Source organism: Toxorhynchites rutilus, chromosome 3 (assembly GCF_029784135.1).
Source record: "Toxorhynchites rutilus septentrionalis strain SRP chromosome 3, ASM2978413v1, whole genome shotgun sequence".
Classification (NCBI taxonomy): domain Eukaryota; kingdom Metazoa; phylum Arthropoda; class Insecta; order Diptera; family Culicidae; genus Toxorhynchites; species Toxorhynchites rutilus.
In genome coordinates this window covers 129,315,059-129,335,731 of record NC_073746.1, presented here as the reverse complement: position 1 = coordinate 129,335,731, position 20,673 = coordinate 129,315,059, and the positions used below count along the sequence as shown (strand labels likewise).

Sequence of the window (20,673 nt, the reverse complement as noted above, 5' to 3'; positions counted from 1 at the left end):
ACTTTAAGGGGATGAATCAGGATTCGATTATATACAGTGAAAAGAAATCGGAGACTGTATAGATTTTATTTTTAATTCTATTGAAACTGCGCTTTTAAAATGTGAAAAGAAGCTCCACAACAGTGATTTCATTGAAATTCCATAAAATTATGATGATTTGGTTTGAAACTGAGATTATAAATAAAGAGTAGAAGTAACAACCATTCAACAATAACAAACCTGTTTGAATAGATTATAGTACGTTCCATTTCCATTCGTTGTTATTTCATTGGAAAAGACGGTACGAGAATACCCAACGAAGCACAATGAAGACAATGGAAATACATCTGTTATCGTTTAACTCTGTAAATTGCTGACAGTCTGCATTTCGCCAAAGTTATCCTCTCATCAAGATTGGCCTGGATTAAAAGCTGCTATTAACAGATTGAGCTGCTAACGCGTTTCATTGTCTTTCGTCCTGAAGGACAGAGCGAGCGATCGGCTGATAGGACAGGAGCACCCGCTGCAACGGCTATCTGTCGTGCTTTCAACTTTCGATTTCAAAACGGGACTGCACCGTTTTTGTTGTTTCCGATGCCGATGAACTGATTATATGCTCTCATCAGCGCGTTGGAAGTTCTACCTTTTGCGATATACCCGCAAACACCCACTCATACGTTGATCAAATATTCTTCCTTGTTGCGGTGCCCTTAAAATGCGTCTCCGATGGTATCATATATGCATTCTGCTTCCAACCAAGCGTTTGGATGATATTGATTACGTAAGTATACATTATCGGTAACGAACTACACCGTTTTTAACGCTGGTTCTGGTGGTTTACTCAGAGACACTCTGTAGAACTGTTAACTCTGTTAACTGTTATTGAAACATTTATAATACCATCCGATATTACAAATGTTTCAATTGTTTCGGAAATACGTAGTTGTTACGTGTATATATAAAAGAAATGCAGAATAATGAGATCTTCTACCATAAATAAATAAATATACAATAAATCAGAACACCGCGGGGGGAGTTCGAGTTGAGCGAAGGAACGAACTAGTCGTGTTTGTTTGTGCTCTGTCTTTAAACGTCGGTGTTGGCTTGTTGCGGTGGAAAGTGCCTGTTAACGTGGAAAAGTGTGTTGCTCACCCCGATAGATTTGAATTTTGTGGAGTGTCTTTGGAATTTCCCGGAGCATTGCCGAATATTAATGATAAAAAAATCAGTTTCATACGAAGGTAGCTCCCAGCAGCACTAGCTAAGTTCAATCTCTTTCTGTCATATTTATGCACCATCTCTAATGTTTTAATAGCTGGCTATCGACCCGAGACTTTTTGTTTTATTTGTGTTTGAGTTTATTTCCAAACATTTCTTAGTTCGGTTTGTTAGGGAAACTAAAGAAGTTTTGCATTCACTGTAGACGAGATATGGTAGACTTATAAGGATAAGCAAGACGGTACAATCTAGAGGAGTTCCCAAGCGTCATTCTGTGTGTTCTTTGTGCATTTTGGTTGGTTCAGGTCAATCACAGAGAGCAATTACGAATTGTACAGTCTACCCTAGCTCAAGCTCAAGCTCAATAAATCAGAACACCGCGGCTTATTTAACAATACCTATTATTATATATATATTATTATATATCCTTGTAATACCTCCCACATTCCAAAGGAAACATCACACATATTCATTATTTACGCCGAACGCGGATATGTGGAAGAATACAATTTTCTGTGCCATTAATCGCCGAATCCATCATTCAGCAGCAGCAGCACCAGCCCATTGAATGGCTTTAATTAACGACAGACTAGGATGAGTCAAAAACACATTTCCCGCAGCTAACGACCCACCGAAAGTACTATAACAAAGCTCAACTGTATCCACAATGAGCGGAAAAGAGGAACCAGTTGTTCGTGACAAGTTTCAATTCATTGGTCAAAAAAAAGCGTTTTCTATGGGTGGTTCCCGGTCCCCCCCATCCCGTTCCGGATATCCCACAGCATTGAGTGTCGAGTCTATGGAGCAACTTGTTGAGCGACAGCCATCAAGCGTTGGCTCAAGGATAAACTCCCCCCGTCGGCGAGGCTAAAGTTCATTAAACATTTAGCGGAACTCTGAAGGGCGATAGCTATTTCGGTGGCTGTCGATTGTCGAGGGATGATGGTGAATATTATATGTACACGATCCGTCGTACTGACTTTGTTGGATTGTTGACCAATTCATTGTTGCGGATGTTAAAAGCAGGTTAGAGAAATTCGCTGAAATTGTCGGAAATTGTTGAAGGGGAAGTTCATTAAATCCGAGATGTTTGAATTAACGTAATTATTCAGGTGAAAACATATGGTTACAAGTTGAAAAAGCTTCATCCGTTCCCTGTGAGATTTTCTCTTCGTAATTCAGGTTGAAGCTCGTCGATTGCTATTTGGAATCTGCTACAATTTGGTCTAACGAGATATTTTACATTTACATCAAATGTTTTTTTTTATCCCATTTATTTATTTAAGGCTCATTTAGGATCAGGCTCATTAAGGATCATTTCAGCTGTAACAGAGCCGGATTTTAATCGTGTACATGTCACATGGTTATCATATTTATAATTAGCACATTACACAGTTGCCGTTCGCCAGTATTCCTTCTTTACCATTACATATGGTACATTCACACAGTAGCCATTTTGGCGTAAGAGTATTCTTTCTGTTCTTCCATTATCCAGTTGGACCACCGGACAACGGAGACAGTTGATTGATCATTATTGAGTTATTTATCTTGCAGAGCAGAGCAGTTGTATGGATGAATCGATCTTATTTCGACCGTGGATCGATCTCCATCGCTGATGTTTGTAGCGTGGACGTAGCTATTCTGTAACAACACAAAGATGGTCAATGAGGGCCCTGAGTTTTGAACTCACGATCGATCGCTTACTAAGCGAACGCGCAACCAATGTGGCTACGGAGACCCCCCTACATCAAATGTTGATGTTGATTAAAATCTATTTTTAAGATAATAAAGTCCTGTCAATGTACGGTTTCATTCGGACATATTTCAGAATTGGTCTGATCTAGAATAAAACGACATTAGAAAAAAAAATTCTGTTTAAATTGTAGTTGAAAGCTTCAGTATTGGTTTTGGGATCATTAATCCTCTCGAATGAAAATTCGAAACTTACGAGAGACAAATTCGAAATACATACCATCAACTTCTGCGCAAGCTGCAAATCAACCTCATCGGGAACTTTTTTTTTTCCATACCTGGAAATTAGTGTAGCGTTTTATAGCCATTTCTAAATGTATGTCACTGTCACTTCAGTTAAACTTTGATGATATCTTGATACATTTAGATTGGGTGAAATGCCGGGCAGTTCGGTGGTATTGCTCGCTGTCTAGTGCAGAACAATACATTCTTCACATCCGTCATGATTCATGATTCATTCTTTTTCTCGCCGGAACAACACACAAGCTGATCGTATCTCGGAACTTGTCTCCTCATTGGCAATTTGCGTAGACATCTCTTCTTCTAGACACACACTGGAGCCACAGACGAATCTATGTTTGCGTACCTCCGCTATTGACAACGCACCAAATAAAAAATGCTTGATTGTGACTCAATCATTCACAAACACTCTCCACCTCGCTTGGTACGCTCTATTTTTTTATCAAGTTGCATCATTATTCCATATCTCCCAACCACTTCAATCTTTCTTCGGAAACGCATTGAAACAACATCAACGTGTGCGTTTAATGCAAAAATAAAAACAAGAGCATTCTACACCATACGGCATAAAAATCGATGCGGCGCTCCAATTGAACATAATTGCATCACTATGTGTGTTGGATCGATAGACGAGAGCAAAGGCTCCCGGTTTCTCGACGAAAACGTTCCTCTGAACGGTTGCATTGCAAGAACGAAGGATGAACTTAGGAAAATACAGGGAAAGTTTGCTGCTGACGATGTTCCCGATGTCGATGTTGTTGATGCTGCTGAGGTTTTTCTGTTGATGTTTTGCAACCGCTCGTGTTGCTGATGTTGGACTCTGTTGAATTTCGGGTTCTTCTTCCTTGGTGGTAACTACTTCGCGGTTAAAAAATGACTGATTAGCATGAGGATAACTGTTGTCTGCTCGCTAGTTGGTGCGAGACTGATTTTGACTAGGGTAGATCGAACATTCATATAGTTGCTTCTTTTTGATACTTTTCTTATTTCCTTTGGATAGAATAATATGTACTGTGGATAGCTACGATTGTTTTCGCAGGGGTATTGATGTATTCATGGTCCACATCGTCTCCCGATTTGAATCCATTGGATTTCAGCACTTGGACATACATGCTCGGAAAGTTGGGTGAAATGAAGCATATTACTTCGCCACATTTAAGAATCGTTAGGTGACCACTTTGTGACGATTTTGTGACGCCGGTCGAAATCATTCTATTTTAGAAAGTGTACCGACAAAGTTGTGTTCACAGTGATTCCAAGTTTAAGCGATAAATAAAATAGCATAAGTGGGCTTAGTTGTTCTATTTTATAAGTGAGAACAGTCTGAAATCTCCCGATGTCAGTGAGCCATCAATTGGAATGGTTCGGTACACCTCTGTCAGCTGAAATGTTTAGTAGAGGATCCATGATTTGCGCTTGGTATTTCCTATGAGAAATCGATTCTTTTTTTTGAGCATTAATGATTCTTCTTCGGCTCAATGAAATGGTATTGTAATCATTTTATTAGAAAGCTAAAGTGTCTAAGAATTATATGCTAACTACTTATTGACCCGAAAAATGGTTTCAATAGTATAAAAATAGCTTTGAAAACAGGCTATAGAAATCACACTAATCTGTATATGAGTCGGTGCTCGCACGCAAATCCATTTAACACCTTCATCGCCCATAGCGATTCGGTCGAGTTTCTTGCGGGGCCCAAATTCAACTGTCGGTGCGCTAGAGAAACAAACGGGTAATGATAATAATGAATTCGGGTTCGATTCAGGACTACTTTTCTGTTGAATCCGAATGAAATCAACCGACTGCTGATTAGAAAACTTATAAAAATATGTTTTCAGTCAATTATACAGTGTTGGAAATGATAATAAAAATGAAATTTAACCGAACGTACTTGCTTTATGTACTATATTCGATCGCGATGAATAATTACAATTTCAATGGAGAAAATGGAATATTTTGTTCAATCGATTGCGAAGATTCTGTGAATATATCATACCGAGAACATGTATCACATTTGTGGGAAAATAATCGTCATAAACTATATCACATTTGGTAAATCCGATTTTTCACGTAATTCGTAGCTCAGTAGCTTGGTAGCTTGGTAGTTCAAAATCTAAAAGAAGAAGCAAGTTGTAAGTTTTTTCCTGAGAATGAGTATAATAATTGCGCAACGCGGAGAAGCCCCTGTTTATTCCAAAAAACAATATGTTTAATATGTTGTTTTCAGACACACGTGTTTTTTCTTTCCTAAAATGTTCACCGGTCCTCGTAATATTAAATTGGAAAGTGAGGATATTAGTAACGACGAAATAGTGCGAAGCGTTAGGAGAAAAGTTTTCAGTATTATCTCATCGAGTTCCGATTGGGATATTGAGGAACTATACGCAAGTGAAGACCTGAACGATATGTTAGAAGAACTTACTATAGACGACATAAAAATATTGATTTTTCAACAGTACATTTTAAAATGTGATTTTTCACAAATAAGTATGTTCTACTATTCAAGCCATTTCGTTTGATAGCCATATTGATGAAATGAAAAAAAATGTCCCATTTTGTGATGGCGGTCATTTTGGATTTACATTTTTCTTCTAGTCAATCCCTTTCATTTGATACCCATATTGATGGGGTTTTGATAAAATATGTAGTCCACCATTTTGTTGCGGCTGCCATCTTGGATTTTCAAGATTATAGAATACGCAGATCAATCGGTCAACAGGAAGGAGGATAAATTTCTATTTATGTGGGACAACCGTGCAGATAAACATACAAACATATTTACAGTAGGTAATGCTAAATAAAACCGTTTAAAAGTATAGTATAAAAACTATATTATTATGTTTTTGATATTTTGATTATTCTACATAACCCATATTTCCATTTAAGTGCCCATTCTATCAAATTCCGTTTAAAAATCCTATTCAATTTTAACGAGAAAAGTGTCACCCACATCTGGGTGACGGGGCCTCCCAGGAAATACACCCGTCACCCAGATCTGGGTGACGGGGCGTTCAAAGTGTTAATAATGATTGCGGACATGGTTTGCCGAGGAGCATCGAACGACAATGAAGTGTCTCTTTCAAGGCAGGCGAAGAGGGAGTTTGGAGTAGAGTTTCTTTAAACAAGGGCCATTCTCAGGGTTAGAGACTAATAAAGTTCAGAAGATTAAAGTTTCTATATTCAAACAAATCCATTTAGTTCTAATTGCGAAGTGCCATGGAAATTGTATCGCTCGTTCGCTCGCTCACCTAAACACTATGCTCTTCTCTCCCAATCCCATTTTATTTCTGCCACCGAAACGAATGGTGGCTTTGGCGGAAAACGAAGTATCGATGATGATTCGATATAGATTTAGAAATGGTCCCATTGGCTATGGATTCAATAGCAGATAATACGAAATATATCATATGAGGGGCTCAGAATGCAAAGAGTGTAAGTGACTTGATCGTTTTCTCTTCATCAACTTTTTATTTAGTTAATAACTCAACTGCAAAAACGTTCCAATTTAAGTTTGCTATAGAATCCGATAGATGAGGTTCTTACCTATTTTCCACGTTGGTAAATACAGCTGAAAATGTATTTGCAGCTTAGTTATGACCCAAAGAGAGAGAGTCGATGCAGAGAATTCGATCAAATCACTTACACCCCTTGCATTCTGGGCCCCTCATATGGAGTAAAGAATATTTCACCATATCAAGCGGTTATAACATAATTATAACTTATAATGTACACGAATGCCGCAATCGATCGATGATTCAAATGGTTGTGTATGTAGTGGTATGATAATAACTGTTTTCGAAAGATAAAATTCTAAGAGGTATATGTTTGTTACTTATTGATTGCCAAGTAGGCTGACCAAATAGTTCAGGAAGAAAAAACAAACACGTAAACAAAAAAAATGTAACATTTTATATTTATTATTCAATATTTTTTGAAGGATTTTAACAAAACGGAGAATAAATCCATCAATCAAACATTCTTAGACATACTTGCTTATTGCAAATATTATCATAACATTCTACTGACTTTGAATTTTAGACAATTAAGACATTAAGACAAATTAAGTTAAGAAAAAAAGACAGCTCAGAAATTTAGCCCCCAATATTTCATCTGAATCAACTAGTCTTATGTCAAGTTTACGTCCCTAAGGCCAGATAAAAAAACCATGTAAATTTTTCTGGAATAGTTTTAACGTTAATTTAACGTTATTTTGCTGTCAACGGATGCCGACGAATGAACAGACAACGATTTGCATACCAATTGAGTTGTAAATTCTTTGAGATTCCCTAATTCATAAATGGTTTAAATTTTAAAAAATGGAAGCAAAACCATTTCTCCACACATTTTTCCCTAGAATTTATGTGCACAGGCACATGCAGGTAGCTTTCTATACCGAGGAACGGGTATAGAAAGAGTACTTAGTGTCAGTATCGCAAGAGAGATTACTTATCGTGTAGTACATTCTCGCAAACGGCTACTATCAAAATTTCAGCCGAATCGTACTAGTAGTTTTGTTTTGATCGTGTGAGGAAGCGGGCGTGTCCGCGGAATTTAGAAAAATGGAAATTTCGCCGTCGCCACGGCCAAATTGGTCAAACTGCACTACGAACTGCTGCCCTATCCACCGTATTCTCAATATTTGGCCCCGGGCGACTTTTTCACTCGCCGGGCAAAAATTTGAGTCGAAAGAGATGGTCATCGCCGCCACGGAGGCCTACTTGGAGACCTCGGGAAAACGTATTTTTAGATGAATTAAAGAAATTGCAGCATCGCTGGGTCAAGTGTATCGAGCTAAAAGGAGACCATGTTGAGAAATAAATCGCAACTTTTCCAAAATTCCAAAGTACTTATCAGACTGCCCTCGTATATATCACTGCGAATAAAGCTTGTGTAAAGCACTCGCTCGAACTGCAAATGCAGCGTTCTTTCATACGGACACAGTGAAAAGAAGAGATTTTGCAAATTAACCCCGCCCGTTTATAACTTCTTCTTCTTCTTCTTCTTAAATGGCACTAACGTTCCTAGAGGAACTTCGCCGTCTCAACGTAGATATTACTTGCGTCATTTTTATTAGTACTTAGTTGAGATGCCTATGTCAAATAACACGCCTTGAATGCATTCTGAGTGGCAAACTCTAGAATACACGTGACCACAGTGCAAGACGGAGGAAATTTCTTTGACGAAAAAATCCCCCGACCTGAATGGGAATCGAACCCGAACCTCTGGCATGTTAGGTTTGACGCCAACCACTCTGCCACGGAAGCACCCGTTTATAACTTATTGGGTATAAATAAGCCTTCCGTGATTTTTAATATTCATTCTCGCTCCAACTAGCAAGCAGTCAGCAGTTTCTCAGATGTCACATCGGTTTTACCTGGCTAAGTTCAAAAGAAAAATAATTTCAAATTTTATCCAAAACAATTGGCTAGTGCTTGCGACAAAAAAGCATTTTATCGATATTTTAACATTCGACGCGCTGAATCAGACCCAGATGCTTGAACGGTTCAAAATCTGTATATTGTAACCTCTGGCATGTATAAATATAGTATATTGGGTTCCCTTGGATTGGTAGCCACCCAAAACCGAAAGTTGTGCTTGTTTGCAACCCCACTCAGGGGAACCGATCTTTTCATAATTTGCGAAAAACTCATGTAGCATTTCTTCGCAATGCCTTTTGCGACGGATATGATCACGTCCATTTGACCCCTGGGTAATATGAATTTTTAGAGATGGAACTTGAAATAAAAGTGTTCTTCAACTCGACATAGTTCAATGGTGCATCATAAAATTGTGCTTTTGTGGCAGTCCCACGGGTTAACCACGTTCGAATTGATTCACGCATAGGAAACCGATACTGAGCGGGGAATGTCAAAATGTAGATTAAAGCCTCTTTGTTTTGGAATCACTTAACAATTGTTTTTCATAAAATACACGGATTACGAAGCCCCGATGTTCACCCGATCGAACTATTATAGTTATTGAAAATGAGATCTCCAGACAAACATAGCGGCATTGCACCGGTCCTCCAGTCAAAGTGGTAAACAAGCGAATTGTATACAATAATTTCGTAGTCCTGCGTCAACAATGCGGTCTTGGACACAAATCTCTATTTCTTTGAGAACCCTTTACACCTCACTAATCAAATATTCTTCTTCTTTTATTACGTTGAAGAATTCGAATAGATTAAAAATTAACAGCAATTTCAGTTGCAGATACAACATCTCTTTAAACAAGGGCAATAAAAGCTCAAAAGATTACTAATAGGTGTACACCAGAACAGCATTACGAACGATTCGTTCGGTCAACCTATTGCTAAGCCAACGGTGGTCCTACGTTCACCTTGCGGTAATATCACAGATATAACCCACTTCTAGTTTTATTTCCTAGTAACGCAGTCCCAAGTTTCCTCACTGTTTTGATTCATGAGTACAAATCATGGATGTCAGGTGATTTTTTCAGACGTTTTCAAATGGTATGAAAAAAATGTCTTCAAATGTCTTCTCAATTACATTGAAGGAAACCAAAATTAAAAACTTAATTTTGAACAATGTTTGATAGATTATTTAATGTTTATTCTAATTGATATTGTTGTATTGCCCGTTTCATTAAACTTTCCTTGGGGTTTGTAGTTTATTTCAATAAATATAATATGTACATTGTGCAACTGCGAAATAAATTTTAAGAATTTGGAAATGATAATTGACTTGATAATGCGTTGATTGAGTAAATATCTCCCAATTCATCCGCAAAAACGAAACTGTGAAAAGTCTTCTACTAGAGTGGGATGTACGAAGATTCAAATGCCAAAAAAATGAATGAATAACTCTTGTTTGTCAAACAAATTTTATTAATAACTCAATATGTTTATTTTAGATTTGAAGTTTTGGTTTTAACTCAAACCATATCTATAAAAGTAATTATTGATACAGTGTGTAACAGGAAAACCTTCGATTTGTGAAGTGGCCGTGGAAAAAAGAGTGATAAACTCCAAGACAAAGGTTGATTATTAAGGACAAAAGTAAACAAGTGACACTGATAAAAAAAAGCGAGCGAATGACACTTACTTACTTAGCCTCACTTCTTTTCACGATATTTTCGACCAATTGTACTTGACACAAGAGACACATTGCAAATGAGCACGCATTGAACCTTTTCGCATACTTGGTCACATACACGGCCCAGGCCCAGAATGATAGAGATTCACGTTCATGCTCTTCTTTTTACTCTTAGAAAACATTTTCCAACTTCATTCCATAAGGAGATGTAATATTATCACGCGTTTATGCAACATCACCAGTAGCTATGTGGTTGTGTAGAACAGCCTTGCATTCCAGCCGGCCTTGATTCGATCCCCATTGACACCCTTTAGACTTTTTATTGGGTACAATCCCAAGCTGACGTTCAGTCTGAGAGAAAAAGATGTCTGCTCCCATACACACAAATAAAAATGAGATTTTATTTGTTTGTTTTACCCTTCAGTACACGAAAAAGCATTTTTTTTCTGCCGAAGATGAAATGTTTTCTGCCAACGCTAGTTGGGGACGGGTAATGAGAGGGCTGACTCATTAGTAAAGGTAGGTGCGATTGAAGGCGATATTTATCAGCGTCAAATCGCCTTCAATGAATTTTATTCTTTAGTCCGTAAAAATACCATCGCTAACTGACAACGCAAATGGAACGAAGATGAATTGGGCCGGTGGCTCCACTCAATTATCCCTAAGGTTAGCCTCAAACCATAGTTCAAAAGTCTGGACTTGAGTCGGGACTTTATTCGCACCTTCTTCCGACTCATGTACAATCACTATTCGTTAGACGCGCTACTCTTTCGTATCAATCTTGCCGACAACAATCTTTGTGTTTGTGGCCAAGCATCGAGCACGTTATTTGGTCGTGCGAGTTGTATCTTGCCGCCAGATCGAATTTAGAAGACTCCCTTCGGGCTAGAGGAAGACAGCCCAATGTGCCGGTGAGAGATGTGTTGGCTCGGTTAGACCTTGATTACATGTCTTAAATATATATTTTCCTTAAAGCTATCGATGTTCGTGTGTGATTTTCCTTATATCCTTATATCCTTTGCGAGCAATTGATCCCCTTACAAACAGTAGAATAAGTTGAAATGTAAATACACAATAGATATACGAATAGATTTAAGAATTGAGTGTGTGAGATTATCATTATTGTAGCAATTTCCTTATATCCCATCCTTTTCCTGAAAAAATATGTCATCCTTCTAAACTCGAGTACACCGCGAGTAATCGGTTTTCTACCTTACTTGCTTTAGATTTAATAAAATGTTTATGTATAGTAATAAAACAATAATTAAGAATTATTCTTTAAACTTATGTAACTGAGCCTGTAAAAATAAACGAATTTAATAAAAAAAACGCTAGTTGGGGTGTAGTAATCAAACACGAAACTAATAAACTATTTTATTTTCAATAAGTAAAATAAAGTTGAAAGTGAATCACTTCATTACATTAATCTCTAATACTGCCCACAACTCCAATCAATCAGACAATGAAATGCATACGCAAAAATGTTACAATACAGAAAAAGTACTGTCAGGAATAATGGAGACGCTCCATATGCATCATATTTCGTCAAATTCGAGTCTCACTTTTAGTCATTAACTTTAATTAAAAAATAACCATTACTCTCAAAATGATATTATCATGGGAAATATCATTACTCATTTATATAAATCGTATTGACACAACAATCCGAGATTCCGAAACAAATCTCTTCTAATAAGTCGGCTTCTATTGGAAATACAGCATCACTTGATTTCGTCTGAAATGATATCCAACCGACTTCCTTTCTTCCCGATCCGATCTCTGTTCTCAACGTTATTGTTGGATAAACTTGAATTTACAAACTCACTCTCGGTCCCCATCCCCATCGGAGGGGCCAAAAGCTCGTCAGATTACATTCCTTGATGCTTCATCACACATACACACACACACACACCCAATCCCACTGTGCTAACAGTCAGAATTTCGGTTATTTCACAGCCCAAGGCAATCCCCCAAACGGAGCGGATGATGCGACAGAAGAATATCATTCGACAATACGAACGCTTTTCCCTACCACGCGGTTGTGGATAATCCGATTTGTTTGGGCGTAGAAGTTATGGCTTCTGGTCGATACAGGGTAAAAAATATTACCGAAGCTAAATGGGGGCTGATGTATTTTTTTCTGCGCACCGCCTGAGCCGTATTTTAATTGTGGATCATTCTAGATGTAAAGCAATCATAATATTTGAAGACGCCCCCACAAGTGAATCAGCGCGAAAATATACACCGAATCGTCATTAGTTATGGAAATTTACTGTTTTTCATTGAAGAAGTTCATTCCCCTGCGAACAAATATTTGCAGACAAATACCACCCCATGCAAACGGTTGTCCAACAAATGTAAGGAGTGGAAAAAATAAATAAATGGGAACCGTTTTTTCTAGTGCTTTTCTTTTCTCGATGAGTTAATTTACAACTTTCGCAGTTTGATACTGCGAATGGAGGCTTTGAATTAGCGGAAAAAAGGTTCTGTTGATGGATTCCATGAGCAGTTTGCTAAAGGGGCTGCAGAGAAAAAACAAACAACAGTTATAGATGTTATTCAACAAATACAGTTTTTCTGATTGTAAAAAGAGAACTAAAAGCTTCAGTATGAGTGAATCAGATCAGAATCTACACTCTGCCCAACTTCTATAAGACCAGGTGATCTTGCTGCTTTGTGTAATTGTAAACAAACAACGCTTCAATTTATATTCTACTGATTTGTATTGGTAGATATCATGCACTGCATGATTTTCATATGTGTGTGTGCAAGCGTTGAGCTCAAACAAATGTTTTTGTATTTTTCAAGTGTCAAGTTTCTATAAGACCAATTACGTTTTCCGTTGTTTTTAGTTAGTTTGATTAATAAATCTTGAAAATGCCGAAAGGAAAAGTGTTCACGGATGGAGAAAAAGGACAACTCGATGCATTTCACCAAGAAAATGTTGGAATTAGAGAAATTGCTCGTCAGATTGGACGATCTCATGAAGTAGTTTTCAATTATTCGACGAATCCTCAAGGATACGGTAAAAAGAAGATAGCTCCATATATCGTAATCAAAGCTCCCTGACCGCAATAATCGAGAAATAGTTAAAACAGTTTCGAATACTTCAAAATCGCTCATGCAAATAAACAATCTTTGAATCTAAATGTTTCACAGGAGACAATTCGTCAAATTTTGGTAAAAAGTAGTCCTTACATAAAGAGGGCTTAAAAAGGTTAAAGCTCCTAATCTCAGACTATCTCACATCGAAGAGCGTCTGAGTTTTGCCATGGTATGTCACGACAAAGAACGTTTTCAAAAGAATACAGTTTGCTATATACCATAACCAAAAGCTCTTCAATTATTTTTTTACTTTTAACTTTGCTAGGTTATTTTCAGTGTCGAAAAAAAGTTCAATTTGGATGGTCCTGATGGTTTCAACGGGTACTGGCGTGTATTACGAAAGTTGGAACAGTATTTTTCAACCAGGAATTTTGGTGGAGGCTCGTGCATTGTTTGGGCGGGATTCTGTGCAACCGGAAAGTTCAAGATAGTTTTCACACCATTCAAGGATTACATACATGTTCTGAAATCCTCTCTCCTACCGTTGTTGAGTGGATTTCGTCACCCAAAATTCACATTCCAGCAAAATAATGCTACTATTCATACCAGCAAGGAAACTAAGCAATGGATTAAGGAGAGAAAACTTATTTTTTTAACTGACTGGTTCGCTCTCCAGACTTGAGTACTTTTCAAAATCTTGTACGCAGAATCGACACTGAGGGAAAACGGTACACAACCATTGAAGAGCTCAAGGCCGCAATTCCGGTAACATGGAAAAATATTGAGAAATCCGTTAAGCAGAATTTGGAAAACAGTATTCCAACACAAATTCTCCGGCTATTAGCCGGAATGGAAAGGTTGCCAATTATTGACACGTAAATCAGGCAATAGTCTTGATTTTTTCATTGATAATACATATGAATTCTGAAATGTTCTTATAGAAACTTGACAGCTGAAATTATCATATTTAAATACAATAAATAAACAAACAATTCTTTTGAAAGAAATTGACGTTAAATATACTTTATTCTAAGCATTCTACAATGTATGAATCTTGTTGAAATTCTAACTGTTTGTGTTGCAACGAAATATAATCAGGGTGGTATTATATAAGTTGGACAGAGTGTATGCCGTAAATTATTTTTATAGTAATCAAAAAACGAAATAGTGGAATGTATTCTTTAGGATATTTTTCAGGGTTTTTGAAATAGAACACCACTTCCCATCGTAACCGCTCCGTTCTTCGGGTACGTACGGTATCAACGCCTTCTTGGCGTAATGGGATGACGCTTCGTCCGGCCAGAAGACGTATCAGAATTTGCTCCTCTAAGAACGGAACCAGAATCTTCTCTAGGCACACCTCCTGGTACACTTTCCGGTTCATGGCAAGTCCGCTTGGCTTGTTAAACCAGGGCTTTGAAGCCCCTTTATCGGAATTTGCAATATTCAGCATAACTTTCTTCTCAATCCTATGCTTGTATTTGCACTTCACCTCGAGGGATGTAGAAGCCTTGTTGTTGGTATAGTACCGGTCATTACCGAGAATGTGGGACTTTGACAGCGGAAATAACCTCTCGTTGTTCAGCACGGTTCTGTGGATGTAGAAATGGGAGTAGCGATATTTTCGGCCGGCGTCACGCAATTTCTTATCGCCCTTGTTGTCGAACAACTTTTTCAGAGATTCTTTCTTCTTTTTCTTCATGATATTCGCTGGACGACCACTACCGGTCTTCCGCTCGACGTTCCGGGTTGCCAGAATCCGGTAAGCAGCGCTTACCGGCAGATTTTTGTCTCGAAAGTGGTCTACTGTAAACTTGTTTTCTTGACTTTCACGCGTTTCGAAGAACCGTACAACGCGCTAGCGGAGTGCTTGTTGTTTCGACGCCATCTTTGATCGAACTGACAGCACCCGAGCGAAAAAAGCGGTGCGGTGAGAAAAAAAATTACGCTCTTTACTTTTTTACAGAAAAGTATTGAAATCATTCTAATTTTTTATTGAACACCCGTTAGATTGTTTTGGTGTAATTTCACTGACTTAGATCGTTATCTAGCGTGAGGAATACACACATACACACGCTGGTGTTGTTTTTTCCCCTAATAATCTGCAATCGACGCCTCTTGGCCCAAGATCATACGGAACCTACCTTTTTTTTAGCACCACACTCATGGTTTTAAGATGGGTTGATTCACACTCACGGTTAGAGCGAACTCCTTTTGAGTTCTTTAAAATTAACTGCCTCTCTCCCCGGTTTTAATCGCTGGTTTCAAGCTATCAAAGGATTTCTCAGATATATGTAATTCTTGTTTTTCGTTTGTTCCCGCCGGGTTGAATAACATTTTCAAGTTTATTTCGAATATTGAACAGTATGACAATGAATTTAGATAATCCCCAAAATAAATGCAATTTTCGTCAATTCTAATTCTATTCTGCGTATATCATTTGATTTCTTCTCTCCATAAGACAGTTCTCTAGAAATCCAAAATCAATACCAGTCCTTAACCGACATAACATTCGGTAATCGCCCCGGAAACGCACCGTCCGAACCGTCTCTTGCAAGCATCACAATTGGCGATGGAATTCTGTGAAGGAAGCGAAATACAATTACGTTCCAGCCAAGGAAGGGGACAGCCTTTCACGGGAGGGATAGCGGATATTTTCCCGTCTCCATGTTGCATGGCTGCCGGTTGTAATAACGTTCGTATATGTAATAATACTTACCGCCCCGTCGCAGGAAACGTATCCCTTGGAGTGGATATAACCATAACCACAATACCTCGCCCCGAGAGCCTTACACGATGCACAGGTCTTCGCCTGGAGAGACGAAGTTATCGGTGGTGTCAACGTCAGGTGATTACGGTGGCAGCAAAGGTGTGCACAAACAGCGGAATCGGAAAATAATGAGAAACCAATCAATTTCTAATTAACTGGAAGAGCGTAGCGAATCCGTTCGATCAAGCAAATGTTGTGCAACGCATTTCATCATATTTCTCCAATTTGCGCCTATGGAGTTCCGTGGAACGGATTGTTCATTTATATTGATACTTTACATGGAATGTCGCAATTTAACCATTTACCAATCAATTAATTTTCGATCTTAAAATTTCAAAACCGAAAAAATCGAAACCGCAACATTTTCTCATACATAGATATTTCGCTTTCGGTTCGGATGCTCGAAGCTTGAAAAAGTCAAACCGTTTATTGCCGCACGACAGGACCGGAGGATGAGAAATGGGCGAAGAATTCTCACATGGATGCCTGTTGGACATGCGAGGCTGATCCAAGAGGAAGAATCATCCTGAATGTAGCTTCACTTCGCCCTGGAACATTCTCAATTTATTGTTCGAAACATGGAGCATGAAGTAAAAAACTTTAGATGTATGGAAGTATAGAAAAAGCGTTGGGAGCAGAATATCAAAGAGAAGTTTAAAACTTACTGAGTACACGAGATAAAAAAACAGTGTTGGTTATGTTAATTGTTATCTAAGAGGGAATGACGAAAAGGTTTCAGCCTTTTAATGAAAAGTGCATTAACTCAATTTCAATAATGCCTTAGATTAGTCTAAATACACAAACGTTAAATAAAATAACAGAATAAAACCGTGCAGAAATTTGATTCCTCATACAAAATATTACCTGCAGTGAATAGAATTAATTATGAATTGTAATCATTCATGGATAACACATCTAATGGAATGATCAAAAATATATCTACATGTACAGGGCATGCCTATTTGAAGACAAAAAAAAAAGAAATAGGCACTCTAACATATTTGTGATAACTCTCGGAAATTATCAGTAAACTAATTTTGATTTCAGTTTCAATTTGATAAAATTTCAAGTAACAATTGGGAATTGGCAATGGGAATGTCAGTAGCAATTGAAATGTTGAATTCACAAAATGGTGAAGAACAGCTGCGACCGTTTCAAAATACAAACGATCTTTCCGATTAAGTTTGCTGCACAATGCACAACTGAACAAATTTACTAAGTAAACATTCTAAAACTGGCAGAATGAGTACATTTGTATGCAAAAACGGAGATGTAAGTTATTTCTGGGCCAAATCGGCATGGATATATATATTCCACATTCCTCAATATTCTTGAACTGTGAGATTATTGTACCCTGAAGTTGTCGTCGTGGACTAATTACAAATTTATTGAATTATAAATCGCATGGAAAACTAAGCGAAAAATTTTTTTAACCTACACACACTTGAAACCAAATCAAAAACTGCAATAGGAGAAAAAACGATCACAATAATCATGCGTTACAATTTTTTCCCTATAAAACTACTTTCCAAACAACAACAGCGATTATCTTACATAAACAAACACCAGAGCATCGGCGTAAGAGGCCGACACAAGCAGAACCGCGAAAAGAACTAAAATCGTCTGCTGCTTCATTTTGAACGAAATCCTTCACTTTTTATTCTTCCTAGTTTTCTTTATTGCAACAGGTGCAACGATGATTCAATTACGTGCTGCTTTCAATCACCCACGAACGTTCTCTAATTTGAACTAATGCACTGTGTTTCTGAGTTATTATGCGCACGGTCTTTTATTGGCGAATTGATTCCTTGTAGTGGGTACGAAGTGGATTCGGTATGTCGTTTAGAGAATTTAATTTCAAGAAAAAATAAAGTTTTTTTTAATTTCTATTTTTTTGTAATAAATCAAATCTAAACGCCTCAACAACGCTAAGCATCAATGAACCATGTTCAAAAATATATAAAAACCTCTATAAGTAGAACAATGTTGTTCTTTCTAAAAAATGCAAAAGAAACAATATCCATTCTTTTTAAAAATGAAACAAAATATATTTTATTAGATTACTAGCTAGCAAACTCAGTCTCACCCAAAATGGTTTTTTTTTAATAAATACTTTCAAACATTCTCGTTTTTTTACTAAGCGAACGTTCATGGGTTCAATCACAGAACTGTTCATTTTTTAATTTCGACCCTTTACAAATTCATTTTACTATGAATTTCCTAGTACTTCTAACAGAATTCGTCACTATAATATCAAATTATTTTCAACCCAATTCTCGTTCAAGATTTTTCAATCACCTGCAAATAACATATTTCTCCCATACATGGTTTCATTTGTATGAAAGGAAGTACGACGAGCGCTTTTCCGGCTTTTCCGGTGCTTTGATAGCTTCACCAGCTACCCGTTACAACGTAATAGTGTTGAACAGGTCGTGAGGCGATGCTGTCTATTGCTCAGGGGATCGCTGCCAATTCAGCAATATGTACTGAACAATGCAACTTAAAAATGTGAGAGCAAACTCCAAACCCTGTGAAATTCTTTATAGAGGATCCATCAGTAAAGTACAAATTATCACACTTAATGCATCCACACTTCGTATCAAAGATCGTTGGAACGTTCTCCAATAGATGGAAATCCGTTTCGGTTATCGCGCCCTCGGTTTCTACTTCGTTAGAGAAGATATAAACGAGATACTCCAGCGTAAAATGTTGGTCAGCAACAATTTCGTTTGTGTACTTGGCCTTGACAACACGCATTTCTGTGGTCTTGTCATCGGAAGTTCCATAATGGAGGTAAATTTTGCGAGATCCTTCATGATATGCATGATTTTGAGATCTTTTCCATCTGATTTGGGTCGTAGGAAAGAAACCTATGGGTGCGTTGTATGAGTAAATTCATCGGAGGCGGGTTGAGTGGAAGTGGTAGGTTCAGGGGCTTGAGGATGGAAATTTGCGGATATTTGAACAGAAATTTTCTAATACGGATTGATTAATTCCCGGGAGAAATGTTTTCCGATGAGAGAACTCGCTTGAGCGATTTCCTATATCAGGTTTTAGCAGACAATGTAGAGTCTGTAGTCTCAGTGTCTGGAGTCTTCACACCAGGGAATTCCCCACCATATTCTCGGAATTCGGCTACTGCACGTCATGACTCGATCGGTCGACCACGTGTTAGGCGCTCCGCACGTCTGTGATGGTGACAAATCGAATTTATTTGGTGCGTCTGTGAATTGATGTTCTTTCTATTATTAGAGTGGCTTTAAAAAAATTCTTCTAGCTCGTCTCTGTGATATCGATAACGATGACAAAAAAATACAATATTAGAGATCATCAACTAATGGCGCTTCATTTCTAATGGCATCGGAGACGGGAAAAATGTACATATACACTTATTTTTCATACTTTTCTTCCTTATGTTAAATCAAATATCATTATTAAAAATAGTCTTATATGAGAAAACATAATTTTTAAGAATTTGTTGTTCATAGTTTTGTATAAATACCGGTTCTGTACCATTTTACCGAAAACCAGGCATTGAACGAAAGGACTGCATGTGTCTGATCATATTAAAGGGTTGTATGAAGTAACTGAAGAGAAAAAATAGGATCGTTTTCTTATTATATAACCAGCATTTAAAAAGACTATGAAAACAATAAAAAATAATTTGAAATTTGAAGGTATATGAATTCAAGAAAACAATTAATTGAAGAAATATCCCTTTCTTCTACCATTCCATCTCGTCTGCTGAGATTAAAGTGTGCGGAATTTCTTATTTTAAAAACTTACTGAGGTGTAAGTCAAAAATTCCGTGAAAGAGAGCGTTACGTTGGAGGTACAATGTTATATGCTGAAATGGATCAGTAGAACTTCAAATGTCGTGCGCGCCAGCTTGAAAAATTAGTTTCGAAAAAAATATTTTATTTTATTCAAGGCTGTGTCACTAAAATGACTATAACTTGGTGAATAAGAAGATTTTCGAATAGAAAAAAAAACTCAAGAAAAAAAAGAAAAAAAAAAAAAATTGCTTTTTCAAATTTTTAGACTTGAATACACCCTTATTTTCCACTTCTAGTTCCGAAAGTTTTGCCTGATTAATTTTTGTTAAAAATTTTCGATGTGAGTTTGCTCAAATTTTTTGCTTTTTTCATCGTAATTTCTCGAGTTTGTACATAACTAGAAGCCATGACTAAACTCCTAGACATAGACAAAGTAACAATTGCCCTACAAAAGGCGTCAAGGGATTAAACGATAACTGAAATAGAAGATAAAATGCGTTACTACATGTATAAATACATTCTTCTAAATTTTTAATACTTTCCGTTCATCAAATAACACGTTGAGTCCCAAATTGTTCTTGCTGTGCTTTCCATCCAGCCAGTTTACACAATATCAGTTCCTGTCCCAGCTCCCAAAGATACTTATTGTGTATATAGAAAATTGTTAGAAATTCGACTAGAAAGTTATATTTAGTAAAACATCTGAAAACAAACCATATATATTTTTATTTTCTTATTTTGCAACTGTCAGTCCGCGCATTTCTACCAAAAAAGTTAATGGGCCTGAGCCTAGAGCCACGGACGGAATCTTGACATAAGACTGCGGTTGTATCTGATA

The 20,673-nt window shown here is 37.4% G+C and overlaps 2 protein-coding genes across 6 annotated transcripts in view; one reads left to right on the top strand and one right to left on the bottom strand.

Annotated features, from left to right (window-relative positions):
• Positions 1-20,673, top strand: part of LOC129775129 (probable G-protein coupled receptor CG31760) — a 189,699-nt gene that overhangs the window by 30,875 nt on the left and 138,151 nt on the right. The gene's annotated exons all lie outside the window — the stretch shown is intronic.
• LOC129775131 (uncharacterized) lies at positions 15,616-17,836 on the bottom strand. The gene is made up of 3 exons (XM_055779437.1): positions 17,614-17,836; positions 16,009-16,101; positions 15,616-15,869 (listed from the first exon to the last, which is right to left on the bottom strand). Exons 1-3 carry the CDS (start codon positions 17,692-17,694, stop codon positions 15,786-15,788), a joined length of 258 nt encoding a protein of 85 aa, XP_055635412.1. The 5' UTR covers positions 17,695-17,836; the 3' UTR covers positions 15,616-15,785.

Coding starts and splice junctions, on each gene's coding strand:
- LOC129775131 (XM_055779437.1), bottom strand. CDS start 17,694: ATGAAGCAGCAGACGATTTTAGTTCTTTTCGCGGTTCTGCTTGTGTCG. Junction 16,102..17,613: donor ATGCTCTGGTGTTTGTTTAT/GTAAGATAATCG, acceptor TCGTCTCTCCAG/GCGAAGACCTGTGCATCGTG. Junction 15,870..16,008: donor ACGTTTCCTGCGACGGGGCG/GTAAGTATTATT, acceptor CTTCCTTCACAG/AATTCCATCGCCAATTGTGA.